This window comes from Panthera pardus, unplaced genomic scaffold (genome assembly GCF_024362965.1).
Source record: "Panthera pardus isolate Hobbes unplaced genomic scaffold, ASM2436296v1 HiC_scaffold_18, whole genome shotgun sequence".
NCBI classification, from domain to species: Eukaryota; Metazoa; Chordata; class Mammalia; order Carnivora; family Felidae; genus Panthera; species Panthera pardus.
Genome location: NW_026526743.1, coordinates 14,380,977 through 14,402,676, shown reverse-complemented (window position 1 = coordinate 14,402,676; position 21,700 = coordinate 14,380,977). Strand labels below are relative to the sequence as shown.

The following is a 21,700-nucleotide window of genomic DNA, read 5'->3' as shown; positions in this document are numbered from 1 at the left end:
CGAAGCCCTCCTGGCTTGGGACGAGGGGCCCCAGGCGCCCCTGAATGGGTTCCGGCGTTGCTGAGTGGCTCTGGTTCTGTTGTCGGAGACCTGAGCCCCAGGCTGGAATGGGGGGTGGGGTGGCAGGTAGAGCCCCCTCCCCCACCCAGTGGCGGAACCCTGGAGGGGCTGGACGGGTGAAGGGTTGACTGAGAAGGAAGTCTGATCCTGGACCTCTAGGCCGGAGGGCAGGGACATTCCTCAACAGAGGTGAAGGGCTGGGGGGATTTGTGTGTGTGTGTGTGTGTGTGTGTGTGTGTGTGTGTCTGTGTTCAGCAAACACCCACCCCTGCCGGTGGCTGCAGTAGGAGAGGTGTGACTGAAGCAGGGCCAGGTGGTAAAAGGTCTTCACTGACAGGCTAAGGAGTTTGGAGTCATTTAGGGTCCTGGGGTACTGGGTACAGGGTACTGGGGAGCCACAGAAGGGCTGTGAGCAAGGCAGGACAGCATCAGATTGAAGTATCAGAAAGCTACTGTGTGAATAAGAGTGGAGGGGACGAAACTGGAGACCCTGAGCCTGGAGCGGGGCCCAGGTGAGAGAGGGTGGGGTGTCGGGGAGGAGGCTGGTGTATGAGACAGGAGGCCAAGCTGTGGGACTGACGGGTTGGGGGAGGGGGGGAAGAGGGAACCATCCAGAACAAGGCCCAGGGCTCAGGGATGGTCCCTCAGACAGGGACACGGTCCCTCAGATAAGGAGCACTTAAAGGGAGAAGATGCTGATGTCAGATTAGAAGCTTGGACACCGAAACATATAGACATGTCTTGAGTGCTTTACAAGCCTTAGCCGATCCTAATGACATACGTTTCAATAGCTCTATTTTATGAAAGAGAAAATCAAGACACAAAGAAGTTGAACAAATGCCTACGGTCACCCAGCTGGGTGCCAGATACAGGCTTACCGCCCACCCCCGCCTCCCCCCCACCCCCCAGCAGTCTGGTTCTAGAGCCAAGCTCCCAGTGCCCGGGAGACATCCACGGGTGGTGCACTGCATTCCCATGTGGACCACGGGGAGGGGTGACATGACCTGGGAGTGTATGGGGGTGAATGAGGGCCTGGGAGGAGTCCTGAGGGCCCAAAGGGCATGAGGAGAGAGAGAGGGAGTGGGGAAGAGACAGGAGAGGGTGTTCAGGGAGGAGGAAGGGACACTGAGAAGTCCGGAAAAGGGGGACAGAGGAAGCCCTCAGCGTGGCCACAGAGAGGTCACTAAGAACCCTGACAGGACGGCCGTGGTGGGACGGAAACCCCAAATGCCGGGGCGCTAGGCAAAGGGTGCACACCGTGAGTGTAAATTCTTGCCGTGTCTGGCCATGTTTGGTGGGAATGAAGAGAAAGCACGACCAGGCAGGGACCTGAGGGAGGCCAGCTTTAAAGGGGAAGGGGCTAGGATACATCAAGGGTCTGTGACAACTGGAGGGCACAGCCGATGAGGGAGAGTCTGGAAGCCTCGGTGGGGAGCTTAGATCCTGAGTGGGGAAGGGTCCCCGGGAGCCGAGGCCCAGCCCTGATGGGAGCTGAGGACCCTGGGACCTAGTCCCAAGAGGCAGCCGGGTATCTGGGGTGGAGGCTCTGAACCCATGAGCCGGGAGAGGGGACAGGGAGGGGCCTCCCTGGGTGGGGCCCCGGGTGGCCGGGGCAGTCAAACCAGCCTGACAGGAAAGGATCGCCAGGATGTGGAAGCGCTCTTGTGGATGTGAAGGTGGCCAGCAGAGGGCAGATGGGTAGCAATCGTTGTGCTCTCTTAGGACGACCCCAGGGAGGTCTGGTGGGAGTGTTTCCCCCAGAACTGGCAGAGTTCCCAGCAGAGGGGTCTTGCTCAGAGGCCCTAGGGAATTCGGAATGGCTAGGGCAGGCCCCTTCCCAACCCACCCACCGCAAGGCTTCCCTGACTCTCTTCAGACCAGGGGTGGCCTGTGTCTCTCCCGAACACAGACTCTCCGCAGGGCAGGCTCAAGTCCCCTTTCTTCCTCCTTGGGGACCTCTTTTCCTGCACCCTCTCCACCCTCCCCTGTCCCCCATCCCTCCCCAACCCACCCCCCTACACGCACAGAGGAAACAGAACACAAGCCTACCTCTGGATTATTTTATTCACATGGCTTGGCAAGATACAGGCAGTCCAGCCAGTGAGCCGGGCATGAGGCCTCCCCGGCCCTCTCCTGGTCAGTCACCCACCTCCCGGCCCTCTGAGGGTTAGTGCTAGTTATGTCACACACAAAACGAGGACGAGGCAGGGATGGGAAGATGGGAGGGAACTCTCCCTCAGCCCCCGGGGCTTCAGATGACAGCCTGCGCCCCCTCCATCCTGGCAGGGCCTGGAGCCCCTGTCTCCGAAAACCCTACGCTGGGCAGCCGGACCCGGAATCCACCCTCCTCCCGGTCCCCGCTCCCACTCCGGGTCTTGGGGCTTAGGGACACCCGGGGGAAGCGGAACTTAGGTGACTTCTCCCCGCCAGGGGACTTGGGGGCTGCGTCGCCCTCCTGTCCCCGAGAGGCCTTGGAAGGGGTGGCCAGGCCCACGCGGGGCAGGCGGACTCGGACTCTGCCTCGGCGCCCGGGGGCCCCTTCCCCGCCGCCCTCCTCCTCCTCCTCCTCGGGGCTGGGGGAGCCTTCCCCAGTGACTGCCTCGCTCTGGCTGAAGCCCACTCGGGGCAGCCTGAGTTTTGGGCTCTTGGTCTTTTCACCCTCTTCCACGCCCTCCTTGGCCCGAACCAGGCCGAACCGGGGCAGCCGCACCTTGAGCTTGTGTCCGGCATCCCCCTCGCCCTCTGCCACCTGGTACTCCGCATGGCTGCCCACAGCAGGTGGCGAGAGCTCCACGTCGGGCAGCGAGAGGTGGAAGGTGCGCTCGGCCCCTGGGGGCTGGTCTCCAGGCCCCTCTTCCCCAGCTTCGGCCCTGGCCCCCAGTGTGGGCATCTTCAGCCTCAAGCCACCCTCGCCGGTGGCTGCCTCCCCAGCCTGCGCCTCCCGGCTCAGCCCCACGTCCAGCTCAAGCTGGGGCACTGTCACAGCAGGCATCTTGAAGACGCCCTCACCTACCAACAGCTCACCACCTGCCACCTGGGCTCCAGGCAGAGACAAGGTCACCTGAGGCACCTGGACCCTGTAGCCTGCTGTGCCCTCTGCTGAAGGGGCTGCACCCTTGACCTGCTGCCCGGGGGTGGCACCCAGGCCGGCCTCCCCGAGGCCGGCCAGCTCCACCTGGGGCAGGGAGATACCCAGGGGCATCCTCAGCCCCCCTTCCTGGCCCTCGGCACCTGCCTGCCTGGTCGTGGATACTTGCAGGCCTGGTAGCCGAACTCCACTGACGGCCACTGCCCCCTCGGCGCCCCCGTCCTCCTGGGCCCCCAGGGTGACCAGCTCCACTTCGGGGATCTTAAGCTGGCCAGCCAGGGACTCTGGCTTTTCTCCGGGGCTGCCACGCCCGCCCTGGATCTCGGCTTCCTTCCCTCGAGCCAGCCCAAAGGAGGGCATCTTCAGCTTGGACGCCCTCACCTTCCTGTCCCAACCCCAGCCCTTGCCCTCCAACTCAGCTCCCCCTGACACTGCTTCTCCCGCCTCAGTGTCCCGGCCTTTGACCCCAAACTTGGGCAGGGCAAACCTGGGCCCCTTGAGCTTGACGTCAGCCCCGGCCACCTCCACCTTGCCCGTGGGCAGATGGGCATCCAGGCTGAGCTGCGGGATGGACAGATCGAGGGCGGGCAGGAGGCCTGCCTCCCCTGCCCCTTTGGCCTCGGCCTCAGTCCCCGCTCGGGCCTTGGGGAGTGAGATGGCAAACTTGGACACCTTCAGCTTGGTGGCTCGCCCAGCCCCCTCAGCCTCCGCCTTGGCCACTTTGGGCCCCGAGAGTCCAAACTTGGGCAAAGAGAACTTGGAGGAGGGCTTGGCTTTCATCTCCATCGCCTCTAGCCGCCCTTCCTCCACCTCCACCGTGGGCAGCTGAGGAGTGACGATTTCAACGGAGGGCATCCGGAAGGCCACTTCCCCGACCCCTGCCGCTGCCCCGGGGCTCTCTGCCCGTTCCACCTTGCCCGCTTCGGCTGCTGGGACCTGCCCCTCCAGGCTGAGGGCCCTCGGCAGGTCTAGCTCCACCGAGGGCAGTGAGAGAGAGGGGACAACCACCCGAGCCTCGGCGCCCACCTCTGGCTGCAGACAGGGGAGCGTTATCAGCTTCCCTGGGGCCTCAGCCCTGGCCTCGCCTGGCTTGCCTCGTGGTGGGGACTCTGCCCTCCCCAGCTTGGGCATGGTCATCTTGGGCATTTTGAAGCCAAATTCCACTGCCTCTGCCTGCTCGGCTTTCAGCCGCACTTCCGGAGCCTTGGGCAGCTTCACCTCGGGTGCCTTTGGAAGATGCACATCTGGGACCTTCGGCACCTGCACTTCCGGCAGCCGCATCTCGGACACCTTTGGCAGCTGCACCTCTGGCAGGTGGACATCAGGCACGGCCATCTCCGGCACCTTGGGGAGTTTTATCTCGGGGAGTTTCACGTCAGGGACTTTCATCTCTGAGACCTTGGGCAGCTGCACCTCCGGGAGTCGCACCTCGGGCACGGCCATCTCGGGCACCTTCGGGAGTTTCATCTCTGAGACCTTGGGCAGCTGCACCTCCGGGAGTCGCACCTCGGGCACGGCCATCTCGGGCATCTTCGGGAGCTTCACCTCCGGGAGCTTCATCTCCGGGACTTTCGGGAGCTGTACTTCTGGGAGCTGCACCTCGGGCACCGCCATCTCGGGCACCTTCGGGAGCTTCATCTCGGGCACCTTCGGGAGCTTCATCTCGGGGACTTTCGGGAGCTGCACCTCCGGGAGTCGCACCTCCGGCACGGCCATCTCGGACACCTTCGGGAGCTTCATCTCGGGGAGCTTCATCTCGGGGACTTTCGGCAGCTGCACCTCTGGAAGCCGCACCTCGGGCACGGCCATCTCTGGCACCTTCGGGAGCTTTATCTCTGACACTTTGGGGAGCTCCACCTCGGGGAGCTGCACGGCTGGAAGGGCCGCCTCGGGCACCTTCGGGAGCTTGACGTCAGGAGCCTTGGGCAGCTTCACCTCCGGCCCCTTGGGCATCTTGACCTCAGGGGCCGAGACCCCAATGCCAAAGGAGGGCATCTTGATGGTGGGCAGCTTCAGCTTGCTCTCGACAGCAGCTTCAGCGGCAGCGGGCCGGGGCTCCAGGAGAGAAAGCCCAAAGGTGGGCATTCGAAGTCTGGGCCCCTTCACCCTGGCCTCGGGGCTGGCCTTGGCCACCTTGGCCTCAGCAACTTCCTTTGCTCGAGCCCCAAAGCGGGGGAAACTGAGGCGGGGCATCTTCAGGGCCACCTCAGGTGCCTCTCCTCGGGCCTCCACCTCCGCACCCGGCAAGGCCAGGTCCACCCCTACGGCGGGCGCTGCCACGTCCAGGGTGGGCACTGTCACCACCACAGCCCCTTCCCGGGTCTCCAGGCAGGGCAGCGTGGGCAGCGCGGGGAGCGAGGGCAAGGCGGGCAGCTCCACCTGGGGGACCTGGATCCCTAGGGCCGCGGGCTCCACAGCAGGTGGGGCTGGGGCGCCTAGTCCAAGGCTTGGCAGGTGGAGGGCCACCTCTCCCAGCCCCTTGGGGGCTGAGACCTGGGGGACACCCACCTCGGCGCCTGGCAGCCGGGGCCCAACCAGCTCCACCTGGGGGGCTGTGAAACGGGCTCCTGCTGCCATCTCAGCCTCCACTTTGGCTTTCCTTGGTGGGGGAGCGGCGGCGGCCAGCCGGGCTGCCTGGGCCTCTTCCGCCACTTCCCGGACGCGCAGCCGAGGCAGCTGGAGGCGCCGGCGGGTGGGGGCGGCTGGGACAGGACCCTTGACAGCCTCAGCTTTGAGGCCCCGACGTAGACGGGAGAACTTGGGAAAGGAGAATTCGACGTCAACAGGGGCCAGGTCTGCAGGGGCCCCCAGGGCCCCGGGTACCACCATCTTCTTCTTCTTCACAGGGGACAGACTCTGGATGTTCTGGGGAGAGAGGAGAGATGCGGGAGGCGGTGGGACAGTGGGAGGCTCGGGGTAGACGGGGGGATCCCCATCTGGTATTACACCAGGCTGGGGACGTGTCGGACGAAGCATCTCGTCCCCAAATCACCATCCCCACTTCCTTCCTGTCATTTCACCATTACTAGCCCCCTAAGGCAAAGACTTTCATTTAGCATCTGACAATGAGTCCACAGGAGTGTGGGAACTGGGACCCAAGACTTCTAGGTCCTCATCCAGGATTCTCCCCAATACCTTCATTCTAGAAATGGGGAAACTGAGGCCCAGAAAGGGAAAGAAACTTGTCCAGGGTCACTCAGCAGTAAGTGAGCAGCACTCAGGTTTGAACCTGGCCTCCCTGGTTTGGAGTCCCTTCGGTTCAGGACCCCCCGCATGCCTAGAGCTGCCTCCTCTCCAAAGTGAGTGAAGGTCTGAGATGGGCGGGTCTCCCTCCCCAGGGAGGAGTTTAGGAGTGGGGAACAGGAGGCAGAAGGTGGGATTAGAGTTGGGTTAGTGACAAGACAGAGGGCAAGGCTGGCCCAGGGTGTGGAAGAGTGGGGCTCACGGCGCAGAGACTGGATCGCTGGGGCAGTCCAGAGCTGGGACCGGGCTAAGCACGCGTACCAGCTTGGCCACCTTGGCCCGTGGGCCCTTGATCTCGTAGCCAGCCACGGTCCCAGGCCGCAGCGCCAGGTCCCCGGTGGGCACAGTGCGCTTCAGGCAGAAGGAGACCTTGTAAGGCTCGGCACATTGCAGCAGGCGTAGTGCGTCCTCGTACTTGAAGTTCTCGAAGAACACTCTGGCGCTGAGCAGCTGGTCCCCTGCAGGTGAGGCGGGAGATGGGCAGGGCGTGGGCTGGGCATCCGCTTGGCTCCATCCAGGCCTGGTCCCACCCACTTCCCTGGAGCTAGCGAGGCCCAGCCCCAAACCTTGGCCCCGCCTATCCTGCCCACCCCCAGCCCAGAATTGAGAAGCTAAGTTCCTCCCAGTTTAAGGTGCAGACACTCAAGCGTGAAGCCCCGCCCCATGGCCTTAGCTCCGCCTCCCCCAGCAAATCCACACCCATTCAAACCACGCCCATTGCTTTCCACTTCCCTCTCCCATTCTCACCTTTTAGACACTAGACTTTGTTCCCTTTACTGAGAGAACAGAATCAGAAAAGAACTTCTAGAAACTCCCACCCCCTTACTCACCCCCCCCCCCACCTGCCCTTGTGGTAATTTACTCCACCTGTCCTCACTTCTCCCCCAGGTCAATCTTTCCACCACATTTTCAGGGACATCCTCGAGCAATTCTCCCCTCTCTCCCCACATCATCATTTTGTCCCTCTCTTGTATGTTATTCTCATCAGCATACCATTACTTTTCCCATAAGAAAAGTTGTCTTGACCTCACTCCTGGAGCTCCTGCTCCACATATCTGTTCGCCTTAATGGCAAATGCATTGAGTTATCCAGCTGCATTGTTTCCACATCTCCAGTCACACTTCTGACACCCCCTTCCAGAACCTTGAGCTGCTCCTCTCAAGGTCCCATATCTCTGTGTAGCTAAGTCCAATGGGCAAGTCCCAGACTTCATCTGAGTGGACCTCACAACCTTCGACCCAACTTGACCTTCTCCCTTTCATCCACTTGTTTGGCTTGGCCTCCAGGGTGCCACATACCCTCTACGAGACAGGCCCCCCTGTGCCATACACCCTCTAGAACCTCCCTGGAGGTTCCTTCTCAGACTCCTGGGATGGCACCTTCCCATCTCCCGAATCTCTTAAAGACACACTGTCCCAGAGCTCAGGCTTGGGACCTCTTCTCATCTCTATCTACATGCTACACGTACCTCTTTAGGAAGCTCATCCAGATTCAGGAGTTTAAAGAACAGAAATGGGCTGACAATTCCCAAGTGTATGTCTCCAGCCCAGCACTCTCCCCTCCATCCAGGACTCATATACCCATTTACCCCTCCGCATCTTCACCTTGGTATCCAATAGATACCCCTCACTTTACAGATCCAAACTGCAAATGTGGTCTTACCCCAAGCAAGCTCCAGCCCCAGTGTTCCCCATCTGTGGAACTGCCAACTCCATCCTCAGGTCAAGAATCCCTGGACACATCTTTGACCCCTCTCTTTTCATCATACCCCATATCCAGCCCTGAAGGCTCCTCTCCTTCAAAATACATCCATAATGCAAACCTTTCTCTTCAACTCCATTATCACTGTTTTGGTCCTGAGCATCACCATCTTTTACCTGGATAATCAGAGTAGCCTCTTTTTTATTTTATTTTATTTTATTTTATTTTATTTTATTTTAGTAAACCTCTGCACCCAATGTGGGGCTCAAACTCATGACCCTGAGATCAAGAGTCGCATGTTCTACCAACTGAGCCAGCAGGTGCCCCGGAATAGCTTCTTTGTTGGGCTCCCTGCTCCCCACCCTGCTGCCTTCAGCCTACTGCTACCACAGCATGCTATTCAACACAGCCAACTCATGTTCCTCCTCCACTCACAACCCTCCCAGATTAAAAGCCAAAATCCCCACCATGGTCTATGTAGCCCTCTAAAAACTGCCCTTTCCTTACTTCTCTGGCCTCCTTTCTTACTCTCCTCTTCTCTAACTCTATTACATCCACACTGGCTTCCTTGCTTTTCCTCCATCAAGTTAGGCACACCCCAACCTTGGGATGTTTGCACTGGCCATTCTCTCTGCATGGAATGCTCCTCCAGATGGCCACAGAGCTCACTCCCCGTCCTCCACCAGGCCTTTTCTCCCTCCCTGGCTCACCCTATTTAAAAAGACAACTGTCCTGCAGCACCTGGGTGGCACCTGGGTCAGTTGAGCATCCAACTCTTAATTTGGGTTCAGGTCATGATCCCAGGGTCTTGGGATCAAGCCCCGCGTCAGGGTCCGTGCTGAGTGCAGAGCCTGCTTAAGATTCTTTCTCTCTCTTTCTCTCTCTCTCTCTCTCGCTCTCTCTCCCTCCCTCTGCCCCTCTCCCCTGCTGGCTCTCTCACGTGCTCTCTCTCTCTCTCTAAAAGAGAAAAGAAAAAAAATAATAACTGTCCTCCTGGCACCCATAGCACATATTGCCTTCTAACTTACTATGTATTTTACAAACTTTGCTCAAATATGTCTCTCCCTACTAGAAGGTAATCTCCTTAAGTGCAGAGAGTTTTGTTCACTGCAGTAGCCCAAGCCCCTAGAATAATATCTGGAAATAGCAAGCACTTAGTAAATAGTTGTTGCATGAATATACCACATCAGCCTCATCCATGTCACCTAAAACATCCCTTACTTATTAAGCTCCCCTCCACACCCCTCCAAGTTGTTAACTCCACCTCTTTTCTCCAGTCCCAACAACAAAAATAATAACTAATGCTTACATGGTGCTATGTGCCACTTAGCGCTGTTTTCAAATACTGACTCATTTAATCCGAGTCATAGCCCTGTGACGTGAGTACTAAAATCATTCCCACTTTCGAGATGAAAAAAACCAAGGCACAGAAATTCACAAGCTACTAAACTGCAGATCTGGGAGTCAAACCGACACTATGAACCTCCAGAGCCCGCTCCGAGCCACTGCAAGGCCTACACACAAAGCCCCGCCCCAAGCCCTTCTCCCCGCCTCCTGGCCGCCAGCCACGCCCCGGACCAAGGGCCCACTCCTAACCCCGCCCCCTCAGAGACGTCCCGCCCCATGCATCCGCCCCGCCCACCTTCCTGCAGGCTGAGGCTCCTGGCCGCGGGCGAATCCTCCCGAAGCTCGCGGACAAAGATTCCCTCCTTGCCGCCACCTGCTACGTTGATGCCGCTGACCCCGGTCTGCGCCTCCGTCTCCACGATGATCTCCACCAACTCCGCCCGCCTCAGCTCCTGCGGAGGACGGCGAGGCATCGCATGGGGCGCTATGACCGGACCTCACCCAGAGCCCGGCATCGCGCTTAAAAACGGCTCTTAAACGAGTCCTCGAGTTACAAGCCCCTAGGCGCGACTCAGGCCGGCCATGCGGTCCCACCCACTCCGGCATCTTCCCTTTAAGGAAGCGCGAGGGCCGCCTGATCTCTCGGAACCGCTGCAAGGCTCAACGGTTCCGTCCACTTTTTGGCCGGGAGGAGCCCTGTGGCCGCCGTCTAAAGGGGCGGGGTTAGGGGGCGGGGTTATGGAGGAGGGGCGGTGTAGGTAGGCCCGAGGGAACCTGAGATGTAAAGAGGCGAGCCTGATAGGGCGGGGCTGTGCCCTCGGGGGGCGGGGCCAATTCGGGGCGGGACTAGGGGTTTGGCGCCTAGTCAGACTGCATGCGCGGACAGTCACAGAGGAGGGGCCAAAAATCTGAGAGGGGTGTGGCTAGAGAGCCATACTTGGAAGTAAGGCGGCGACCCATAGTCTAAGGATGGGATTGAGGTATGGGAAGGGGGTTTAATAAGAGCAGAACAAGGGGTGGTGTGAGAAGGGGATTCTGGGGAAAGGGCTGGACGTCTTAAGTGGTGCAGGACGGAGGGGTGAGGATGGGACTGGGCTCTTGGAGGCTTGAATGTATGTGAGAGTGTTCCCTTTTGTGGACTCTGTGACCCCAAGACCTGCATAACGCCTTTGGGAGAGGGAATCAAGTGATGGGGGGGGGGTGCGTGGGTAATGAGTGGTGGACTAGCAGACGTGGCATTCCTGGTATTCACTGTAAATGGTGCTGCCCTGGCCCCGGCCCAGCGACGCACTCCGGGATTCACTTCCCGGCTTAGAAAAGGCAGTGACTCTCACCTCAGTTCCACAACCATCTTAGAACTCAATCTGCTGTGTGTCTCTAGGCGAGAACTTTGCCCTCTCTGGGCCCATTTCCCTACTCCCTTCCGGGTGTACCGGAAGGAGTCTCTGTGAGCTGAGGCCTGAAGCCACAGGGATCTGAGAGGATCCTCTAATGGGCAGGGCATCAAGGCTGGTATAGTCTGGGGTTGAGCATAGGGCTTGGAGAGGGGAAAGCAAGTCTGGGCCCAGCAGTGGTCCCGGGACTAGACAGCTGGGAGGAACATGTTGTAACGGCAGCAGGGAATGGCATGCCCATCACCACCACCCTGAGGGCCTGGGCTAAGCATTCTATGCCCAGCATCTCATTTCAGCCTCCCACAGCTTGGACAGACTCAAAGGAGGACACCAAGTAAAGAGAAGCAAAGTGATTCGCCTAATGCCGCACGGCAAGTTAAGCTGCTGGGCCTGAACCCCAGGTCTGTGACCTCAGAGCCCATAGGCTGGCCTGGAGGCAGTGGCCCTGCCCTTAACTCCCTGCCGGCCACCCCTCAGCTTCAGCTTGGCTCCTGTAAAAGCGGACCCGCTCTGTGCCTAGCATCCCCTGGAAGCAGTTGGTACCAGTCCTCTATCTCCTTAACAGTGACCACAGCTAACATTCAGGTAGGCTTCCTGGATGCCAGGCCCTGTGCACATGGCTCAAGAGTGAGTCCTCAACACCCTTAGAGGTGAGGACCATTGTCCCATTTCACCAATGGGGAAGCAGGGCTTGAATGGTCAGGTCACCTGTTTAGAGCTAAACTGGTAAGGTTGGGACTTAAGCCCATGGGCTCAAAGCTCATGCATTTAACAACCCCTCTACTATCCTGCCTACTTGTCTTTAGCCCGTTATTACTGTAACTCCATGATCTCCAGATGAATGAGCTCCTCTGACTCTCAGTCTCTCCCAGGCACAGTGCTAAGTGCTTTACATATGTTAATTTTTCCCCTCACAGCGACCTATAAAATAGGCACCGTTGCTATTTCTATTTCACAGATGGGGAGACTGAGGCACAGAGAAATCAGGAAGTGTCCGTCTTCCAGCTGCCTTAGCCTGTGCAGCCCCGCCACCAGGCCCCATAAGTCCCCCTTGGAACTCACCTCAGCACTCCGGCTCCTGGCCTCCATGGCGCTGCTGGGAGTCACCTGGGCCCCAGGCTCCTGCTTCCTCTCTCCCTTCTGCTGCAGGACCAGCTTCAGTTCTGCATGGAGCAGCTGCCTCTGAGCCTGTGGGGGGCAGGGGTGGAGGCTTGAGGCCGGGAAGGGATGAGAGAAGGAGGCTGGGCATGGAGGGAGAGGTCAAAATTGGTATCAGAAGGGGAGCAGGGCCCCCCACCCCTGCCCTCTCACCGCTGCCTGAGCACAGGCACCCCCTCCTAACAGGAGCCCAGCCTGGGATACTGCGCAGTCGTCTGCGGGGCTCGCGCCCTTCCTCTGGGGTCTTGCTGCCTGCCAGGAAGAGACCAGGGCATGAGGCTCCAAGCAGGCCAGGGAGGGACAGGGAGGGGCATGTGGCACCGGCCAATGCTCACCTCAGGATCACCTCCAGCTCCTTGGGCCTCCTGGGTCCGGGGCTCTAAGAAGAAGAAGGTGAGCATTACCATCAGCTGACCCCACCAATTGCTTCCTACGTGTCTGCCCCTTCCTGCGTGCTGTCAATATTCTATCCCCATAGCGCAGGCAGGGAGACTGAGGCTTAGAAGACTTTTTTACAGCAAACAGTAAAGCCAGAGCTGACTCCTAGGACTGTCCGACAGCAGAGCCACTCCACCAAACACCGGGGCTGAGCGAGGGAGCCACATTCAGTATAAACCCATCCTAACCACTCCCACATACTCCCTGTGGGCAAATCACTTCATCTCTCTGTGCCTCAGCTTCCTCGTCTATAAAATGGGGGAGAAGGAGAGCACCTACTTTGTCAAATACGCTAGCAAATATAAAATTCCAGGTACATGGAGGGGCTTCAGAAGCACTTACTATCATTGTTACTAAGAACTTCCCATGGTCCCGATCTTGCGTCAGATGTCCCACAGGGGTCATGGCACATAAACCTCAGAACACTCTTGTGAGGTCAAGACAATCGTTGAGCCCATTAACGGAAAAGACACCTGAGGCTGGGAGAAGGGAAGCCATGCACGGATGGTCACAAATGGCTAAGCCAGGACTTGAACTTATCTGAGAGTTCCAGACTCTTATACGGATGATAATAACTAATGGGTGTTGGAGTGGTTACTCTTCATCAGCCCTGTGCTCCTCACTGCAGAAAACCCTAGCCTCTCAGAGAGGCCAAGGACCTTGCATAAGGTCACACAGCACAGTGAGAAGGAGGCAGAACTGGGATTCCCATGCAGACTCCCCAACAGACCTTTCTGGGGAGTGGATACTGTCTCTCTACCCCTCCTCATGCCAACGCTGGCCTTGTCCTCCCAGCCCCCACCTGGCATGCCAACCCGCCAACCCCCACTCTACAGGGAAAGGTCAGGCCTCACGCGGCACATTCCCTCAAACAATGGCCCATCTGCTGGGCCCAGTCACATTCCGCCCCTGCCCACCCACCCCCAGCCGCACAATGGCTCTTCATAGCCCACCACTGGCCAAGATAGAGGACACAGGGACCCCTCAATGCTCCAGCTGTACCCACTCCACTGGCAGGCACCCCACAGTAGCAGAGGGCTCCTCTCTGGTGCTCCTAGGAGTCCTGGTCTCCATGGCCTTCCCCAGGCTCCCCTCTGAGCCCTCAGCTCCCACATCTGTGGCATTTCCTCTGAACAGGACCCAGGGCTGGCACCCATAAGTCTCAAAATCACCCTGAATGCGGTGGCTGTTTTAGAGTTGGAAACTGAGGCTCAGCGTGGGGAAGTGACCTGTCTGGGGTCACACAGCCAAGACCCTGCCCTTGACCCCCAACTCTGTAACTGAACTCGTATTGATGGCTCTGAGCACTGGAGGAGCCCAAGCAGCAAAACAACTGGGGAGGGCATGGGGATTGAGGGTGCCCCGAAACGGGCATTTTTAGAAGGACCTCTTTGGTGCCAACTCTGGGCTGGGCAGGCACTTTACAGATGTGGCCTCAGTACCCCCATTTTACTTACGAGAAAATTAGGGTTAAGATAGCACAGTGACAGGATATGACGGTAACAGACAACTCGGGTCTGCAAAACTGAGTCCCTGACACAACATAGCATCCTGAGCTGGAGGTGGGAGAGCCTGGTACGTGTAGGAGGTGGTAGAGATGGAGGGGAGGCTCTCCTGGACCGCAAGCTCCCGGTTTCAGGCCAGGGCAGCGAGGGTCACACCCAGAGGCTGGCACAGGAAGCTTAGCTGGGGCGGGAGCAAGAGAGAGTGCCCTCCTTCCTCATCCCTGCCTGGGACAGCCGCCCAACCCAGGTTATATTTAGCCTAACTGTGCCCTTCCTGAGCCACATACCCAGGTCCTGGCATGGGGTGGGGGTGGCTTCGGAAGGAAACCCCGTCCACCCTGGGCACTCTCTGTTCCCAGCCCTACCCATCCCATTAGGCAGGGGAGGGGAGGGGGAGGTTCCTGGGGGTCCCTGACTGTGTTAGGGGAAGATCTAATGGGGTTCCCCCGGTGAATCAAGTCCAGGCAGGGCCTCCCAGGTGCCAAGAGCCATTCTTGAGTGGTTCCTTTGGCACTCCCCTGGCACATTCCTGAGCTTCCAGAATTCTCGGAGTCCCCATTTCTTGAGCACTTACTATGTGCAAAGATCCTTCCCTACCGTGGCTCATTAAATCCTCACAATACCTCCCGGAGGAAGGTGCCACTTAGATTCCCATTTACGATGCCGCCAATGCCCTTCAGAGCGGCTGGGGTGAGTGCCTGTCATTTGGGCCCTGGGCCCTTCAGCTGAGCTGGGCCTGCTGAGGAAATCCCTAGATTTGCCCCTCTGTACCCTCTTCTCCCCATGGCTGGTGCCAACCCCATTTAGGAGCTCTGCCTACCCAGAGCCTCAGCTTCCCTAACTGCCAGTGATCTGGTGCCCTCAGCAGTGGGAGTGAGGAATTGACCGGACTCATCCTGGCCCCTAGACCATCTGTGAGGCAGAGGGGGAGGCGTGCTGGCAGGGGCCTCCCAGCTCCCTCAGTTAGTCCCCGCTCTAACATTTCTCAGGTTTGAATACTTGGGCAAAGTATTTCACGTCCCAGGGCCTCAGTTTCCTCATCTGTGAGATGGAGCCACTAAGAGTGGCTTTGAGGAGTCACAAAATAACAGCAGGTGCTTAGGATATTCCTGGTATAGAGTAAGTGCCCAGGTAATATACACTAGTCTCTGACAGCAGTTGGAGGGTACGCTGTCCATCTCAAGTGTCTCGTATCCAGGTTTTGCTAACCAGTGGCCCCACTTTCTCTCTTAGCCAACGGGAACTCTGGGTGAGGGACAAAACCCAGCTCAGGCACCTGCCTCCTACCAACGGGATCAGTGCCGCCTCCCCAGCGCCCTATTCCGAGCACCAAAAAGCCTGCTCCACCCCAGGCATCCTGCCCAGCTCTTTGTAAGCAGCAATTCATCTACTCTCCATCAGCCCATTTCACAGATGGAAAAGCAGAGGTACAAAGGGTGCAGCATCTTGCCCAAGACTGCATAGCCAGAAAGAGGGGAACATTGAGATTCGAACCCAGGGTCTGGCTCCAAAGTCTGTGCCTTTAACTCCTACACCACACTGCCTCCTGAGCCCAGGTACCCTCCCAGTATCTGCCAGCACCTGCCAGCACCTCCCAGGACCCTGGGTCTCATTCCCTTGGCTTCTCAGCCTGGCCAAGGATCGGGTTAGACAGGCTGATCTCTTACCCCTAAGCCTCCAGACACCTCGAGAGCTCCCAGTCCGTCTGCTCAGCCTCAGCCCCAGGCTGGGGGGGAAAAGGAATGGGGAGGGGGAGGAGGGAGAGACCCCAGCCATTGGCTCCTGAGGCATGACATCACCAGGGAGTGGGTGGTGGGGAAACAAACATCCCTGCCCACCCCCCCAGCTACATCCACAGGCAAGGGGGTGGGGAGCCATAAGACGGCTCAGACAGGCTGCGCGCCCCGGACTGGGCTGAGACCTTCACCAGGAGCCTTGTTCCAGGGACTTGGACGTTGCTCCCGCCACTGGGAGGCTGATCACCCGACAGGCATTATTTCCTGGTTCCAGACCCGGGCATGGCCCCACTGGTTCCAGGGGCCCCTAAAATAAACTCCTTCTACTCCTTCTCCCGGTCAGTTTGGGTTCAGATCCCAGTCTAGTCACCTCCTGGCTGTGCCACGGCATCTTTCTGGGCCCCCTTTTCCTTGTCTCTAAAACAGGGGTGATAAAAAGCGCCCACCTCATGGGGTTGTTGTGAAGATGAGATGCGTTAAAAGAGGCTAAAAACTTGAAAAAGTGCCTGGCACAGAGTGAGTGCTCCTTATAAGAATTTTGCATTATTAGTCACACAAATTAGGGGGCCGGCTAGACTTGTTGGGGGAGGGGCTTTTGGCCTGGGCACAGGGGAGCCCCACTTCTCTGTTTAATGGAGTTTCTCTGCTGGGGGGACACCCATCATGTGCTAAAGAATGTGCTGGGCACCCAGAGCTCTGCTCCCAGAATCCAGGGTACACGGGGAACACATTAGGCCCAGAGACCCTGCAACTCTCTTCTGTCCCCTTCATAAAACAGACAAGGAGGCTCAGAGAGGGTAACTGAAACCCAAAGTCACCCATAGCAAGTTATTGGTAGCCCCAGGATTTGAACCCCGACCTGCCCAACTCCCAAACCAAGGCCCCCAGGCCTCACCCTGATCCCTCAGCCCCCGGCCCCAGCCTGCCCTGACTCACCAGACCCCGGGGGGCGGCACAGAGAGCACAAGTACCCCCACATGCCCCTTGCGCCCACCCGGCCGCTGGCTCCGATGCTCCGGGCTCTCTGAGCCCAGGCCTGGGGCCAGGGCTGGGATGAAACTGGGGATTACCCCCAAAATGCATGTCAGCAGCTTCTGTCCCATTGTCTGGCCAGGCACGGCCACCAGGCCTTCCCCTCAGTTGTCAACCTTGCCCCTCACACCAGCCCCCTGGCCCCTCTGTGGACCTGTACCCCTCCCCGCCACACCGAGAGTTTGGGGCCTACTTCCCTGAGGGCATGGGGACCCGGCACAAGTTGGCAGGATCCCAGAATTCTAGGGGCCTCCCCCCTTCTCTCCAAAATGCCCCCTGCCCACTCTCAGCCGCCAGGGAAGGCAGGAATGTGCTGAGCTCTGGGAAATGCCATCCAGGCCTGGCAGCCACCAAGGGTTGGGGTGTGGCCAGAACCCTGCCAGAACCCTTCTCCTGGGAAGGGAGGAAGGAATGGGGCTGCTGATGGTCCTGAGGAGCCCCTCACCCCAGTGCATTCTCTCTCTCTCTCTCTCTCTCTCTCTCTCTCATTGATTCATCCAACCATTCACCTGTTCATTTATTCATTCAACAAACATTCACAAGCCCTTGCCAGCAGCCTCTTTGCTGGGCATTGGAGATACCGACAGACTTACATTTACCGTGTACCATGGGGTGGGGGTGGGGGGCAGGCTCAGGAAAGGATTCCTGGAAGGCGTGACCTCTGAAGTCAAACTGGATGGTGGAGAAGCGGGGAGTCAGGTAAAAGTGTAGGAAGGGGCTTCCAGGGAGAGGGGACAAATGCAGGCAAAGTGTACCAGAGGGGAGAAAGGGAGCAGTCTTTATCCAGTGTCAGCAGTTAGTGAGTCCAGCCCTACGCTGGATGGTGCCGGGGACACAGTGTGACTGAGATAGCCCGGGCTTGCTTTCACAAAGTTCACAGTCCAACAGGGACACAGACCCAGCATGGCCCAGGATTGGGGTGAGAGAGTCACAGGGAAAAAGGTCAGGGCCTTGACGGGGGAGCCCAGGAAAGGTCCCAAGGGAGGTCAGGTAAGGCTTCCTGGAGGAGGGGACATGTGAACTGAGACTTGGATGACCTACAGGAGCGAGGCAAGAGAAGAGGGAGGGGAAGTTTTATGGGCAGAGGGAACAGCCTGTGAGGAGGATCTGAATCCAGAGAGAGGTCAGCACATGTGAAATTTCTAGGAGCTGACAACTATGTCCTTCCTTGTTCATGGCTGTGTCCCCGGGCCAAACATGCCCCTTATATCTCCTCCTCATGTATACATTCATTCAGCAGCTGTTCACAGATACCTCTTCTGTATCCAACCCTGGGCTCAGTGGTGCTTAGGACACAGCAGTGACCCTGATTTTGCCCTCACAAGACTCCCAGTGTGTGTGGGGGGGGCGGGGGGGGGGGGGCGGGGGGGTATGAGGGCAGACATTAAAGAAGTGATCAGTGAAATGAGTGTATACTTACATACTGAGCTAAGCACTATGAGGGACAGATCTAGGTCTATAAGAGGGGCCTGGCACTCTGGTACTACCAGAAAGGGCAGGGAGAGCTTCCTGGAGGAAGTGACATTTGAACTGGCACCTGAAGGATATGTAGGAGTGAGTTCCTGGAGGGGCACCTGGGGGGCTCAGTTGGTTGAGTGTCCGACTTCAGCTCAGGTCATGACCTTGCAGTTTGTGAGTTTGAGCCCCGTGTCAGGCTCTCTGCTGACAGCCCAGAGCCTGGACGGAGCCTGCTAAGGATTGATTCTGTGTCTCCCTCTCTCTCTGCCCCACCTCTCTCTCTCTCTCTCTCTCTCTCTCTCTCTCTCTCTCTCTCTCAAAACTAAATAAAATTAAAAAAAAAAGTTCACGGAAGGCTGCTGGGTAGGTGGTGGGTCAGTGAGAGTGGGTTCCAAGTAGAGGGACAGCCTGTGCAAGGGGCCCCTTGGAGAAATCGGGGAATGAAAAAGAGGCAGGGGAAGCTGAGGAAGCTTCCTTTTCTAGTTTGCCGTGTTTTGTCATGAACAGTGTGTCTGTGTGTCTTTGTACCTCTCTGTTCCTCTCTTTGTCTCTATCCTCATTCCTCGTCTCTGTCCCTCTCTCTGTCTCTCTCTGTGTCTCTCAATTTCCCTCACCCCAGGGGGTGTGGCCATGGGAAGTTGAGTTTAGGGGGTGGCACCAGTGTCCCGGTTCCGGCCAAGGCCACCTCAGTAAACACAGGATATCCTGTGCGGCTGGGGAAAGAGGTGGAAGCTTGTCCTCAGGGACCACCCTCTCCGATCCACTCTGAGCCAAGTGGTAGCTGGGTGCCCAGCAACACAGCCAATATCTCTCCCTCACTCACATCACCTCTGCCTGCTCCTGCCTCCCACCCTCCCTATTAAGCCCAGTCCCACAGGCCTCGAGACCCAGATGCCTTCTCCTTGGGTGTCCCCCCACCAGCCCCTCTCACCCACTGTGTCCCTCTCTGGCCTCAGCATCAACCCCAGACCTACTTGTCCCCCCAGTCACCATCCCAAGGCAGCCCCACTGTCCCCATGGGTCTCCTGGTTAGAGCCCTGGGCCTTGTGTGAGGCCCCTGCCCCATCGAGGCTCATCAATCCCGGAGCCTGTCCTCTTGGTTTTCAAACCCCTCTCCCCTTCCTCCCAACCATCCTGCCACGGATGTGATGTCCCTTCCCAGCTTCCCCTCGGGGTTCCTGGCCTTTAGTCTCACCTCTGTACCACTGCGTCCACATGGCAGCCAGAGGGATTCCTTCACTTCGTGATTCCCTAGTACCTTAGCAGTAAAGTCCCTCACCCAGTGTCCCTTGCGCCCTGGCCCCCTGCAGACCCCTCCAGCCCCATTACTTACCTCACTGCTTCTCCCTCTTTCCAGCCAAACCCAGAGCTTCCAGATGCTAGAAAAAGTTTTAGGGTCCCTCAGGGGCTAGCCGTTGCTTATACTGTTCCCTCTGCCTACAACACCCCCCCCCCCCCACATCCACCTTGGGACAACAGCCCTTGGAGGTAGGCTGTTACTGTTCCAGTTTACAGATGAGCACAGAGACGTGAAGTCCCTTGCTTAGGGTCACAGAGCCACAGGATGGCAAAGCAGAGAGGTTCAAATGCAGGTGATCTGGCTTTTCAGCACAACCTCTGCTCAATGGCTTATTGCATCAATAATCATCGACTTAAGCATAATTAGATTTCTGGGGGCGCCTGGGTGGCTCAGTCGGTTGAGCGTCAGACTTCGGCTTGGGTCATGATCTCGTGGTTCGTGAGTTCAAGCCCCGCGTCGGGCTCTGTGCTGACAGCTCAGAGCCTGGAGCCTGCTTCGGATTCTGTGTCTCCCTCTCTCTTTGCCCCTCCCCCGCTCATGCTCTGTCTCTCTCACTCTCAAAAATGAATAAATGTTAAAAAAAAAAGCATAATTAGATTTCTGCACTGGGACCGCAGGTGCTCAGTAAACGTTCCTTAAGTGCGTGAATGGGACGGGGAGGTGGGGGAGATGAGCCTTGGTAGGGGCAGAGTTCAGATCTCAGAGGAGCAGAGGACAGACACAGATTTAGCGAGGCACGCAGTAGGCCATCATACATCTTTTCTGAATAAGAGAAGGAACGAAGGGAGGGGAGCAAAGGACAGCAAGGACAACTGTCCCAGGTGTTGAGGACAGAGGTGTGTGTGTGATGGGGGATCCTGAGAATGCCCCTGGAGGGGAGCTAGCCTGGCTGGGGAGTGTCCTGGCAGGAACACAGAGGCTCTGTGAAAAGGAGTAACGGCGCCAGGGCTGGTGGCTCAGCTCGGAATGGTGTGGGCCCTGGAATCTGCTGGCTGAGGTAGGGCGGCCTCTTGGGGTTGAGCCTGAGGGCGGTGGGGCACACTAGAGCCTGGGAGCCTGCGCAATCATCTGGGGGGCAGACATGGGGAGAGTAGGGGGTGGGGGGGAATAGGTCCTCAGGCACGAGCTGCTCACAGACCCGAGGGCACCAGTGGGATGGGACTAGAGCTGATCCAGCCCATATGGTGCTTTTGTGCAAAAGGCATACTCCTTCCCCAAGGCGTTTGACCTCCATCTGCTGGGAAACTGTTGCAGTCAATATGTAAATGAATGGTGCCTGAAACACGCATAGTAGCCCCTTAAACATGGAGTCTATGCGCAGCCCACAACCTGTGCAACTGTATACAGAGGCTCTGGGGAGAGGGGGGGCATCGCTGGCCAAGTAGGCACAGGGGCAGATGCGAGCATCGTTGACAGATGGGTAGGCTGTCTGCATCAGTATGCATCACAGATTGTCCCCCAGTTTGGCACCCAGAGACAACGGAAACAGGCCCCCAGAGTGTTGTAAACAGAGGGCATTGCTGGCCCTACACTGGGAGATTACTTGACCACTGGACAGATCTCCAGGGAACTAAGGCAGTGGCATCTCAGACCCCCAGACTGAGCACCAGGGGGCATTGCAGAGCTCAACCCACACTCTCAAGGTCTGAATCCCATTGGAGTCACCCGGTGTAGGAGTCAGGCACCCGAAGACCCTCAGCCAGGGCACCAGCTCCCTTCGGGCCATTTCCACTCCCCCTCCCCGGGCCGCCCCATCCACTTCCAGAAATGGGCACGACTTCCTCTCCTCCTCCAGGAAGCTCCGCTCTGCCCGCCCCTTCCCGGCCCGAGGGGCCGCCGAAGCTGCCCGCCTCCCCCAGTTCCACCCCAGCTTCAGCCTCCCTAGAGCTTCCGGCCAGGGTGGAGGCTCTGGGGCCCGGCGATTTCGGTGTCCTCTTGCCGGCGTTACCCCACTGGAGGCCCAGCGGGCCTCGCAGGTCACCGTCCGGCCCCCGGCCCCCCGGCCGCCCGTGGGTTTCACCGTGCCCCTCCCCCCGCCCGCACCCGGGGCGCTGCCCTGCCCCCACAGCCGCCAGGAAGGACGCCTCCTGGGTCCCGTGCCAGGCCTCTGAGTGTGCGGCCCCTCCCAGCCGGGCCAGGAATGCGGCTGGACCGCGGGGGCGGCGCAGACACCCGGCGCGGCGCTCGGGCGGGCCCTATCACACGAGCAGTGGGGCAGGTGGCCTCAGCTCGCCAGGGCC

At 58.6% G+C, this 21,700-nt stretch overlaps 1 protein-coding gene and 1 long non-coding RNA gene across 5 annotated transcripts; one reads left to right on the top strand and one right to left on the bottom strand.

Moving 5' to 3' along the window:
• The first annotated feature begins 117 nt into the window (after positions 1-117).
• On the top strand, positions 118-16,012 carry LOC128778026 (uncharacterized). Its single transcript, XR_008423343.1, has 4 exons — positions 118-249; positions 11,130-11,418; positions 15,168-15,305; positions 15,879-16,012. It is a non-coding gene; the product is annotated as an uncharacterized LOC128778026 (long non-coding RNA).
• On the bottom strand, positions 2,107-16,686 carry PRX (periaxin). Of its 4 annotated transcripts, none has more exons than XM_019431992.2 (7): positions 16,607-16,686; positions 12,327-12,370; positions 12,145-12,243; positions 11,896-12,021; positions 9,735-9,891; positions 6,653-6,849; positions 2,107-6,013 (listed from the first exon to the last, which is right to left on the bottom strand). In XM_019431992.2, exons 1-7 carry the CDS (start codon positions 16,647-16,649, stop codon positions 2,312-2,314), a joined length of 4,368 nt encoding a protein of 1,455 aa, XP_019287537.2. In that variant the 5' UTR covers positions 16,650-16,686; the 3' UTR covers positions 2,107-2,311. The 4 variants fall into 4 exon arrangements, with proteins under 4 accessions (XP_019287537.2, XP_019287542.2, XP_019287543.2 ...); XM_019431997.2 differs by lacking the exon at positions 16,607-16,686 and adding an exon at positions 15,602-15,653; XM_019431998.2 differs by lacking the exon at positions 16,607-16,686 and adding an exon at positions 15,602-15,635 and having other exon boundaries at positions 12,145-12,239.
• Positions 16,687-21,700: the final 5,014 nt, after the last annotated feature.